General features: G+C 32.5%; 1 protein-coding gene across 2 annotated transcripts in view; it reads left to right on the top strand.

The window, feature by feature from the left end:
* Nucleotides 1-12446, top strand: part of PHIP (pleckstrin homology domain interacting protein) — a 127568-nt gene that overhangs the window by 50368 nt on the left and 64754 nt on the right. For both annotated transcript variants that reach the window (XM_029223975.1, XM_029223973.1), the window contains 6 exons: nt 2807-2877; nt 4330-4430; nt 4527-4567; nt 5353-5451; nt 6266-6419; nt 6852-6986. In XM_029223975.1, the coding sequence (XP_029079808.1) occupies nt 2807-2877; nt 4330-4430; nt 4527-4567; nt 5353-5451; nt 6266-6419; nt 6852-6986 (601 nt within the window). The remainder of the gene's footprint in view (nt 1-2806; nt 2878-4329; nt 4431-4526; nt 4568-5352; nt 5452-6265; nt 6420-6851; nt 6987-12446) is intronic.

Genomic DNA, 12446 nt, shown 5'->3' with positions numbered 1-12446 from the left:
AGTGATGTATTCCATATAAATGATTTTTTTCAGAACCTTTATGTAGATTCACCCATAAACCCACTACCCTAACAATTTTTTTCACATAATTTTAATAGCTGCATTATATTCTATTGAGCTGTTCCATACTTTGCTTAGTGATTTTCCTATTTTTGGACATAAACGTTTTTCCTAGTTACTTATAAGTAATATTCTATTTGTTATTATAATTGTCCCATGAAAACTTTTAGCTTGAGTTCAGGCATAAAAGTAAGAGTAATTTTCCTCACACGCAGACTTTGAAATGCCTGTTTTCCTTTCTTTATGTGTACATGGTTGATAACTGCCGAAAAATGCGGCCTTAATTACTAATCAGAGGCAAAAATCGTATTGAACGGTAATGCTTTTGAATAATCTTTGGGGTAAGTGACTTCAGCAACCCAGTCTGCATTAATTGAAAGAATCAGTTCTATCAGTAAATGAAATCTGTTTTGGAAACCCAAATCTCTTAATAAATTCACTTTTATATAGGGTTTATGTATATGGTAACAACTCCCACTAGTAAAGACGCTGCTTCTTAGATGAGTAATTTGAGTGGCTGGTTGACTCGAAAACTGGCTCAAGAGATTTCTGAGTAGGAGGAAGGTGTCCAAGCCTAGACAGATGTGAGAAAAGAATTGGAATCCTAAAATGTGCAAATGATAATAATGATTACAAATTTTTATTAAGCACTTAGTCTGTCAAGCCTAGTATTAGGCACTCTATAACTGTTATCTCATTAATTCTTATGACACCCCTATGAGGAAGGTATAATTATTATCTTCAGGACAGATAGGAGAGAAAACTGAGGCAAATACTGGAAGTGCACTGTCAGGACCTCCTCTTAACCACTAGGCCAAACCAAATAGCAGTTATTTCTTGATGGACCATCTTGAACTGGTTGAACCTACTAAAATACTAATAATGCTAATAATAATTTACTGAGTGTGCTGGGCACAGAACTAAGCACTTTGTGGGCATTAAACTCATCTAATTCTCTCTGGGACTCTGAGATATGTTCTCATATTTACCCCCCATTTTACAGATTAGAAGACTGAGGTACAGAAACGTTAACTTGCCTAAGGTCACACAGATAAGTGGCAAAACTGGGAACTGAACTCAGAGAGTCTTGAGTTCTAGGCCTTGTCTCGAAATAGTTCCTCAAATGTACATTTAAAAATAAATTATGTGTACCTGCTTATCTGTTTTTTTCTCTTTAAAAATATTAACATTCGTTTGAAATGACAATCTGTATGATTATTTGCATGTTCTGGTTATGAGTGCTAACTAACTGGTTGTTTGGCACATGTATGAGCAGTTGTGCCAAAACTTAATAAAAACGCAGCTCCACAGTCTACAAGGTACTAATGGAAGCAGTGCATTTAGTTGCCTTTATAGTTTCAGATAAATTTACTTAGAGTTAATTTTCCTCTGAATAAATGTTTAGGTTTTAACTGTTTTAGTAAGTTTCTCTTTCTCCATATCAGTTATGCTCAGCTGTATCAGAGCCTGTGAATATTAAGAAAATTTACAAATTTACTTTTTAAAATTTTAGAAAATAGTTTTTGTTGTGTTCTGTTGTTCAGAATATATAATTGATAGATCAGAGGTATTTTGTACTTTTTTTCCCTAAATGACCACAAGACGGAAACCGTTCTGTGTTCAGTAGTTGTGGATTGTGAAAGTTATGCAGTGCACTCTGGTTGAAGGCTCTAATTATTTTTTAGTTCTCTCTCCTAATATTCTGAGGAAAAACTTGGTCAAAATATATGTTAAGAAGGGCTTTAAATATGATCACTGTATTGGAACATTATGTATACATTGTACATATATTGGAGCTGGTATGGGTAAAATCTGTAATTTAATTTTCTTTAGTATAGTTGGCACTAAGCATTAATGTCAATAGCATTAATATAAAACATATGATCTGTAATATAATTATACAATTAATGTAAGTATAGTTGAGTGTGACCTATTTTCTATAGATCACTATTTTTTTTTTTTTTGTGGTACGCGCGCCTCTCACTGTTGTGGCCTCTCCCGTTGCGGAGCACAGGCTCCAGACACGCAGGCCCAGCGGCCATGGCTCACGAGCCCAGCCGCTCTGCAGTATGTGGGATCTTCCCGGACCGGGGCACGAACCCGTGTCCCCTACATCCGCAGGTGGACTCTCAACCACTGCGCCACCAGGGTAGCCCTATAGATCACTATTTTAAATGAGCATTATAGTTGATGTGAGAGTCAAATGTCTTCAGATTTTCACTAGAATGTAAGATTCTTAATTTTTGGAGTCTTAAAGGGCATATTTTATAGAAAGTAAACAGAGGGAGATGTTTAATTAACACTGTCTAATACTGAAAAAGTTTATTGATTGATGGTGTATATATGCCAATGAGACAGCACCTATTTTGCTAATGTTTACAAATGACCTGTATTTCCTTATATATTTGTGCATTGCTATTCTGCTGTATAAAACTGAGAACCTGTTAAATTGGATTAGATGATTAGAAGTGAGTGTAACCAATAACTATGTGCCAGGTGTGACAGTGGCTTTGTTTCATGTGTGGATTGTCATATAATCAGGAGCTTCTGCAAAATCTGTATCTAAAGTTTCCACAAGATCCTGCTGATCATGACATATAATGATTTTGAACTTGTTTTTAGGAAGGGAGCCCTCTGTTGCTTCTTATTTAATTTTGTCCTTCTGTAGTTATTTTTGGAGACAGCTGAGTTCTGGTGTTGCTGGCCCCTTTGAGATATTTTTAATTGGTTATTTTTTGTATTACAGTCCGAGACCTGCAAAATTTACAGAGCGCCCTCGGCCTGGAGTTCAAATGATCTGTTCTTCTTTTAGTGCTGGTAAGATTTTTTTTCCTTCCTAATTCTCCACTTAAAGTTGTATACGTTTTATTCTCCACTTAAAGGGTTCTAGTGGAACACATAAAATTTTGGAAAATACTTGCTATTGTAATATAAATCATATTCTCATGCGCATACCAGGGGATGATCGTAAATTAGTTTATAAGTATTTGAACTTCGCTGAAGTTTAGCTTATATACTCATTTGATTGAGTGTATAAATGATTAAGATTTTTCTTTAAGAAGACCATAATTCTTTGGTAGGAGGGATAAAATAGTTTCAAAATTGACTGTTAAAGAATAAATCTTTGAATAGTTATCTCTTTGAAAGAATAAATCTTTGAATAGTTATCTCTTTGAAAGAAAAGTATTTTTAAATCTGTTTTATATTTTTATGGATTTTGGAGTCACACATAGCTAAGTAAAATAGGTTGATAGATATTTGTACATCTTTATTAATTACTTTGCTCCAGATTATTCTTATTCGCTCTTTAAAAAGTAGCGGTATAGCAATGCTAAGATTCCAATTATGTTTTGAGTTTATGTAGCAGCATTTTGAATGGATATTAGAGTCTTTTTAAACAAATTATGATCTGGAGATTTTAAGCGAATTGATGAGAAAATGAAACACGAATTAATGTTCCTAATACCAGTTCCTTCCACGTTTATTTCCAGTTTTACCTTTTCTTTTCCTTTCATAGTTGTGGAGAGCAGTAGTACCTGAGATAAGAGATTGCAAACTGAGGACATGAATCTATTTTTGCCATACTAATATCTAAACATCTTTAATTACTAGCTTCTAGATTTCCACTGCTACTGCCATGAAGACAGTTTTACTTCTAGTAGTAACGTAATTATAGGCACTACATATGCTTCAGAGTACTCTAGATGCAATTATATATAGCACTGTCTTCAGCACTATGGGAGGGTATTGATTCCAAGAGAGAGTAAATTGCATATACAAATAACTGTAATGCAGAGTAGAATGTATTTGCTACAGGACAAAGTCTGAGTGAGAGTTCAGAGGAGAGCAGGCGTATTTGATTGCAAGTCTGTAAAGCCTGTAGTGAAGGCGCTGGGCCCTAAAAATTTGATAGGATTTTAACAGATGGGAAATGAGGCAAGAGAGGGATTTCAGCAGAATTAAAAGACATGTTTTCTAGTAATGGTGACTGATAATTTTAACATGATTATGTAGTTACTTGGTGAAATCATTTGTTAGGAGAAAGCTTCTATAAATATTGAAAAATTCTTCCCAGGCAAAGCTTATGTTAGCAAACTTTCTTAATTTCAGGTTAGGTGTATTATATACATTAGGATAAGTATGAATAGTTTTAGAATGAAATATTAGTCATTCAACATATATTATGATAATGTTGCTTGCATTTATTATTTAATTCCCAGAGATTCTGACATTGTGTCTCACTCATAAATGTTTGGTGTTATTCCTCAGGTGGAATGTTTCTGGCCACAGGGAGCACAGATCATATTATTAGGGTTTATTTTTTTGGATCAGGTCAGCCCGAGAAAATATCAGAATTGGAGTTTCATACTGTAAGTATTGCTGAAAAGAGTTAGATGAGTACAATTTAAATGAGTCTAACGGTTTATATTCAGGATCCTCTTTTTTGTTCATCTGTTTATATATAGGACAAAGTTGACAGTATCCAGTTTTCCAACACTAGTAACAGGTAAAATAATTATTTTTGTTTGTCAAATTTAATTCCAGTTTTTAAATTATGAAATAAAGACAATTCTTATGGTCAGGTTTTAGTTAGATTTGTATATTAATTAGCCACCTAAAATAAAGATCTTGACTAGTTATAATGAAAAGTCAATATAGCCTTCACATGCCTGTGAACACGGCTTTATGTTTTATCTGTAATAATGTTAGTTTATTTGGCCACTGTTTTTTTAATAATAGGGACTTTTATCCATCCTACATATTTTCTATACATATCAAAGTGTAAAGAAACTTAGTAGAGATTGGAAATGTATCATAATGTAGTATTTGAGGCAGAACTGTTTATGGATGATAAGCTTAGATGACATTGTATAAGTTTTCTCATGTTCTTGTTTTAAATTTAAAAAAGATATTTCTACGCCTGATTAGGATGAGTCAGATTCTTTAATGTTGAAAGGAAAATCTGTGTTTTTCCATTGGAAAATATCAATTCTCTTTCTAAGGTAATAAATAGTGACCTTGAATCACTTTTGAATGTTATTTGTGAGACCTAGCTGTGCACATTAGATAGAATCTGTATATGTATTTAAAAATTTTAAAGCCTATGAAGTTTCAGAAATTCTTAGATTTGCAGAGAATATCAGATAGAGTAATTTCTATTATATTAGAATGCTGTGTAAGTAAAGATGAATGCTGTCTTTTTTAGCATTTTTAAAAACATAACTCTATTGGAAAGTGCACTTTGGTAGAGCACATATGATTTTTTTATTTGGGGGGTGGGCTCCTTTGCAGGTTTGTAAGTGGCAGTCGTGATGGGACAGCACGTATTTGGCAATTTAAACGAAGAGAATGGAAGAGTATTTTGCTGGATATGGCTACTCGTCCAGCAGGGTAAGAGATGAAATTTGAAATATTACGTAGATATAGCTAGAACATTTAAAGTTGTAAAGCTATATTACAGGTTGGTGTGACTCTCAGCCTGTAAGTGTATGTATCATAAACCATGTTAAAATGTTTACTTTTCTGTAACAACTAGAGGTGCTTTTGGAGATGAAGATGTTGATTTTTATAAAATGAATTTTTGCCCTATTTGAGAAGACCTGCTGCATTAATGATTCCTTTCAGTTCAGTTTTGTTAAGAGGAGGATGAGAGTACTGTAAGAATAGCTGCAAGTTTTACTAGTTTTTTCAGAAAGCAGAACATATTATAATGTTCCGTCTGATACAGGGATGATGTGCTATATTCACTGGTTGTCTCCAGCCAAGAGAAATTATACTACACGTTGTAACTGTTATTTTGGTTTTAATATTTTATCATTTTTCTCTGTTTGTATTTGTGTGTAGTAGTCCCGGAAGGGAGAGCAAAGTAGTTAGCAGGGCATGACAGCAACAGTAAAAGATGGCGAGTGAGCAGCATGGCTCAGAGTTCCTGGATCCAGAAAGATTTAAAGCCAGTAATATTTACTCAAGGTCATCTATTACTAAGGACTTAGGAGTGCTGGAATCCTGATTTTGCTGACTCCGTGCAGTGATTTTTGCCATCGTTCTTTGTTGGTTCAAACTATTCTTAATTACCATGTTAAACAGTAGTTAGTTATCCATGTTAATAAATGTAACCTATAAGAAAATACATTTAGGTTTTTGTCATATTCGTATTTTAATAAATAATATCAGTGTAAACAAATACTGCCTCCATCACTTTCAGCCAAAACCTTCAAGGGATAGAAGATAAAATCACAAAAATGAAAGTAACTATGGTAGCATGGGATCGGCATGACAATACAGTTATAACTGCAGTTAATAACATGACTCTGAAAGTTTGGAATTCTTACACCGGTCAACTAATTCATGTCCTGATGGTGAGGAAAAAAGACTAATTTTTATTTGGTATAAACTGAAGCTGATTGTAGAATAGAATATTTTCATTAAGAAATAAAGTCTTTTGTATTATCTGAGCTCTCTTGTTGGCTGGGTAACAGGTCTTTGTGGGAGAATGGAAATAATCTTAAAATGCACTTAAACAGGTTTGCCTTAGAAATATACATCTTGCTATTTTTTTAGTATGTAGGGCTGGATCAGTAAATAATATTCTCAGGTTTCACCAAATGATAGCAAATCCCTGGACAGTGATACTAGCTCAGCTTTGTTATTATACATCGATAAATTTGAAGATTTTTACCACTTGAATAATTCTTAAAACTCATATTTTAGAAATGTTGTCCTGTTGGTGTTTGAGTTTTCTTTTTATCTTTTAATATTTGTAATGCTTTGCCACTTAAAAAATATTTCAGGGTCATGAAGATGAGGTATTTGTTCTTGAGCCACACCCGTTCGATCCAAGAGTTCTCTTTTCTGCTGGTCATGATGGAAACGTGATAGTGTGGGATCTGGCAAGAGGCGTCAAAATTCGATCTTATTTCAATATGGTAATTATCAGTCTCTTCATTTTATGGCTGTTAAAGACCTGGGGAGTTCTTGACACAGGTCCCCTGCATATCACAAAGGAAATCCATTGAAGAAAGGGTTCAGACATTGTTTCCACTTTAAGTTTTAAAAAAGAGTTATTATTTATTCCATACTTCTATTGAGATACTAAATTTAAAAGAAAATTGATATGTCTATTTCAATACCTGTATATTGTGATAACTAGTTTAGTTTTTAAAATACTTTTAATAGTGAAACTTTTATGAGAAACTCACAAGTATGAAAAGACAATATAGAGAAGAAAAATGTTTGGAAAACCATGTGAAGAAATTATAAGTAAATATTTATATTGTGTTATTGTATTTCATCAGCAGTCCTCCAGTGCAGCAGAATTTGATTCAAATATATCCATTTTAAAATTAAAGCCAAAACAACAGATATTCTTGCCTTTTATCAAGTTATGGTACATTAGGTATTTATTTGGGTTAAGCCCTTTTCCCTCCACATTTTGTTTCTTGTATAGATATTTAGCATATTTTGCTGAGTATTTGAATTGCAATGGTTTAATATCACACACAACTCATGCAGTTTCCACTAACTAGTGTATGAAGGCAAAAGCGCTCCGCTCCTCAAATGCTGCTGTTGTGTATCTAGGCATACTTCTTTTGTGTACTTCCTGTATACCAGGGCTGCCTTTCAACAAAGAAAACAAAAAGGAAGGCATGTGTTTCTACTATTTCAGCATTTTTAAATTAAAAATTAATTATAAAAACCTCTAGTAATAAATCATAAAGCAATACAATTAATAGTGTGTGGCCAGAATTATTTTGCAAAAAAAACTATTTGACAAAAAACAGTCATTTGTAAAATGTAATGGCTTGTGAAAAATTTCATAAAAGTGACACTACTTGATTGATAATCATAATAAAGTGACTTCTATGTAGTAAGCAAGCAGAATATAAAAGGAATTTTTATTAGTGAAGAAATTAACTTTAGCTGTTGTTGTGGATATGCCTTAGTGTACATAAGGTAAGATACAATTGGTCAAATTCTTATTTTTCTAAAAAGACAGTGTTAATTATTTGGGGTACAAGTGTTAGTGATAGATGGATTTCCTTAGTGATTATTTGTATAGAGAAGAATTTTTAAAAAACGAATCTTTAAATATGCTCGTAAAGAATTTTTTCTTTTCTCCTCCTCTGTCCTTGTGTTTCTGATTTGCTTCTTTTTGGAACATCTCTGCTGAATAAGAAAATAAGTCATATCTCAGTTTGCCTTTATAGCTTCAAAAGAACACAAATTGTGGGCTATACATGTTAGTTTCTCATATTTTCAAAGGTCATTGATGTATTAGTAGAGTGTTTGGAGGGAAAGTGTTCTCTCATACTTGAATATTGCTTTCACCTTTAAGTTATAAAGGTGAATTTTTCCTCATCAGGTAAGTTGATCACACTAATATTCCACATATCAGTAGATATAAAAATTGCAGCACCTTGAGATTGAAGTGACTTGCTCTTAGACCAATAAAAATTAGTGATATAACCAGGAGTAGAAGTCAGCCATATTATGTTGTATGCTCTTTGAAATTAGGTAAGGAATTAGTTACATTACTGCCTCAAAAAGTATTATTTGCTTAATAAGAGTTTTAGATAAAGCTATTTTCCTGTTCTTTCTATGAATAATAGAGAGAAAAGCCTCTAAAGGGTGGAAGAAACCAATTTTTGTAATAGTAGAACTGGATGGGTATCTATTGAATCTTCAAACTGAGAAAAACAAAACATAGACTAAAAAGGATTAAAAATATATCTTGCATTTAAAAAGCTGGAACATAAGCTACCCCTCATCACATTAAAATATAGATACTCACTTTAATTTTTTGCATGGTTTTTAATAGCTTCCAAAATTCTTCTACTTCGAAAATACTTAATACCTCATTTGGGTCTCATGAAAACCTTGTAATATAATTAGGGTAGATTTTATTGTTACTGGTTTTATGAATGCAGAAACCGTACAGAGATGAAGTGATTTGCCCTGGTTTACGTAAATCACAAAGCTATCATACGGGCATTTGGGGTTTAAACCCATGATTTTTGTCCCCTGCTAATGTGTTCTTAATGCTATCTCTAGCTGTGGTTGGTCATTACATAGCTAATTCCCCAGCTGTGTCCAGTTAGTGATATGTCCAGGGGGAAAATGTTTTCATAGTGATAGTAACTTTGAGTAGATCTTTTGAGATCTTATTATGTAGCTTGATGATTTTTCTGTCTCTTAATTTACAAGTTGCCTAAGTGCCCTACTTTTTGCTCTTCACTCCTTTGTTCACTTCATTTTTTTTTTTAATCTATAGACAGATAGAAGATAAAGCATCCAGCATTGCTATTAAGAAAATAAAAAAAAACATTTGAGGGAGAAGTAGAAGCTTGTGTTCACTGTCTGCTATCATGAATGTTGAGTTTTGGCTATAGTTATAACTATTTGGTTGTGTGTAGCTAATCAGTAAGTTTTTGAGTTACTAAAATAACATAGAAGTTGATCAAGTACAAATTCAATCCATGATATTAGATTGTACTAGTAATCATAAGTTCAATTTAATAAATACCTTTTGATCACCATGTAGAGGGATTCGTTATAGTATCTTGGATGATTTAAAGATGAATAATTCTAGTGGAATATACCCCATTTCTAGACTAGAAATTGTAAAAGTTTACACAAAGTATTGAGATTAAGTAATATTTCATTTGAGTTTTTAGATTGAAGCTTAGAAGTATTGAATAAATTCACTATTACACCTATGGCCAGAAAATAAGGAATGTAAACTGTACCTTTAAAAGAGCAAAAATTCTATATACAAATTCTTAAAAATGCAGGTTTTTATCAAGTGTATTTTGAGAGTACTGCTTTAATATTAGTCTTTTTATGATAATTGAATTTTCTACTTGAAATTTATAATGCTTTGCGAAAAGTAATGAAACCATGTAACAAATAATTATTTTATGTTAATCAGCATTTTACTGCACTTTTCTTACCTATTACAGAAGTTAAAAATCTTTAAAACATTTTTAGAATAAAAAATATATCTTCAGTGGTTTCAAAGGTTGAATGTTTTAAAAGTCCATGTTTGACGTATGGTAATTGCATTTTAATAGATTTATTAATAAAGTTAATAAATTTTAAAATATTTTGATACATTAACTTTTTATTGTAGTATGGCACGTGATATTCATCATTCAGATAAATTTTCTGATTCCTTTTTTCTTTTTCCTGTATCAAGTACAGTTTTTAAAATATTTTAGCACCACCTAAATCTGTAAACAGATTAAAAGATTTAAGATTGAGAGTTGAGATAAAAATATTTAATTTCTTGTAAGCTTACATAATCCCCTAATTCATTTCATTTCAAAATCTTATAAATTCTCAACTTGCTGGTGGTGGTGTCTAGAAAAACTGATGGGGTTATTTTCCTCATTTTTATTGCTAGCTTTCCTCTTAATAGAGGATCTGAATGATAAAAGCAGTTGGGGGTGGGTGCTGGGTTTGTTTTTGTTACTTGTAAGAAGTGTATGATGAGATGGTATAACTCAGGGTATCAAATGGGATAGACAATACATGCTCCTTGCACTCCCCTGCCCCTCTGTTGTTTCATCTTTAACTAAAAATAAAATAATGTAAACTTTTAAAAGCATTTGTTGGAAAAGCATAATATGTAAGGTGGAAGGCTAGAGCCTTTCCTTCCTCTTTTTTAATGAACCAGAGAAAGGAGCTAAAGAGAATATTGTAGAGAACGTTGTGAACATAAGATAACTTTATTCTTTAAAAAACCTAAATTCTAGGCCTTAAGCTATACTTATTTAACATTCGTCTACTAACTGTCAATTATTCATGTTTCAGCTGAATAGATCCTATATAGCTTGAGTATTCAGGGCAAAAGTTGAGTATTTTGGGATATTTTATTGAAGACTGATAGTGTATATTAAGAACTATTGATGTATAGTTGAACAAGCCCATGTTCTGTCTTTGGATGTGACAGGAGGTATCTTGTTTTGATAAGAGTTGTTCTAAGTTCTAGTTAAAAGGCTGTAAACTCCTATTAAATGCTAAGAGGCAGATAAATTATTTCGCAGAATAACTTGAAAAAGTGTGCAAACTCTCTGAACTAAAGTTGAGGGTTTTTGTATTATATTCCCCATTCCCCCAAAAGAGGTAGGCAAGTTTAGAAGTTTAATACACCCATAAATGTTCCTAAAATACAAAGTTGTTTTTTATAGCCTTTTTTCCCTTTAAATTTATCACAGTACAGCTAAGTTTTAACTACAAGTTTAATGAAATGAGTATTAACTTAATTTGAAAAGATATGAAAAGTGACTTTGAAATTTCTTAGTACTAGGCCATTTTATGATTAGGTAGAAAATAAAGATGTTTGGAGGGGGATTTGTAGCTTTCCTCGTGTCTCTGGCACTTTTGCTTTATCTTTTCTGCTCTCTTTTCTCTATTTCAATTGTTCTAGCTGTGTCTGTCTGTCTGTCTCTTTCTCTCCATATCGTTCTATTTCTGTAATGTTATTCAGAGCTCTAGTTTGTTGCCTTTTGTCTGGTTTTGATTTTAATTGAAGAGTACAGTGTCTCTGGCTAGAAAGCAATTTTACTGAATTTGATTTTTGCTTTGCTTTTGTTGTTTCATGGGTAAATTCCAAATAACAGTTTTCATTTATTTAATTAAATTTTCCTTATTTTTTATAATTGTTAACCTTTCTTTTACTTGAGATTTTAAAAAAATGTTCCAGTGTCCACTAATCCAGAACAATATATTTCTCCTTGCAACGTTCCAAACAAGCAGAGGCTGCCAATCCACCACTCAGAATTTTTGCACATGCATACTTCTGACATTAACATGTTCTCAGTGTGACCTCTAGTTTAGTTTTGGACAATTGTAGCTGCATGTATCTAGGAAAGGGAGAAAGAAGCTTGAAATAGGTGTATCTCGTATCGTGTTCTCTTGTGAATCAAGATTTCAAGACCTTGCTTTCTCTTCCTCTCTCTTCCTCCATCTCTCTTTCTCCTTTCTTTTTCTCCTTCCTTCCCTCTTTCGTTCCTTCCCTTTTATCTCATTACCTATCTATCATCATCTAACAGGATGTCATATACCTGCACTCTGTTTGTTAAAAGGATTTTTCTGATACTTCCATTCTTTGTTTCAGCCTCTCTGCATAAGAAATTACCTTCAATCTTCTGATTGTAAACTTCAGTTATTGTCATTTTCTTTCAGGTTTCTGGGGTTCTTTAGATTCTGTCTCTTTCTCATTCTATATCTTGATATCAAAAACATATCTTAATATTTGTTGCCATGAATGTGAGCTTGTCATACTATATTATATTTGGTGAATTACTTTTTTTTATGTAGTAATTTTGACATGTTCCATGAGTTGCTATCACAAGGATATTTTGAGATTTGATAGTTATAAGGGA

This window comes from Monodon monoceros, unplaced genomic scaffold (genome assembly GCF_005190385.1).
Source record: "Monodon monoceros isolate NGI ecotype Baffin Bay Population unplaced genomic scaffold, NGI_Narwhal_1 Super_Scaffold_15, whole genome shotgun sequence".
Lineage (NCBI taxonomy): Eukaryota > Metazoa > Chordata > Mammalia > Artiodactyla > Monodontidae > Monodon > Monodon monoceros.
The sequence above is the reverse complement of the archived record's forward strand: the minus strand, read 5'-3'. Positions and strand labels throughout refer to the sequence as shown.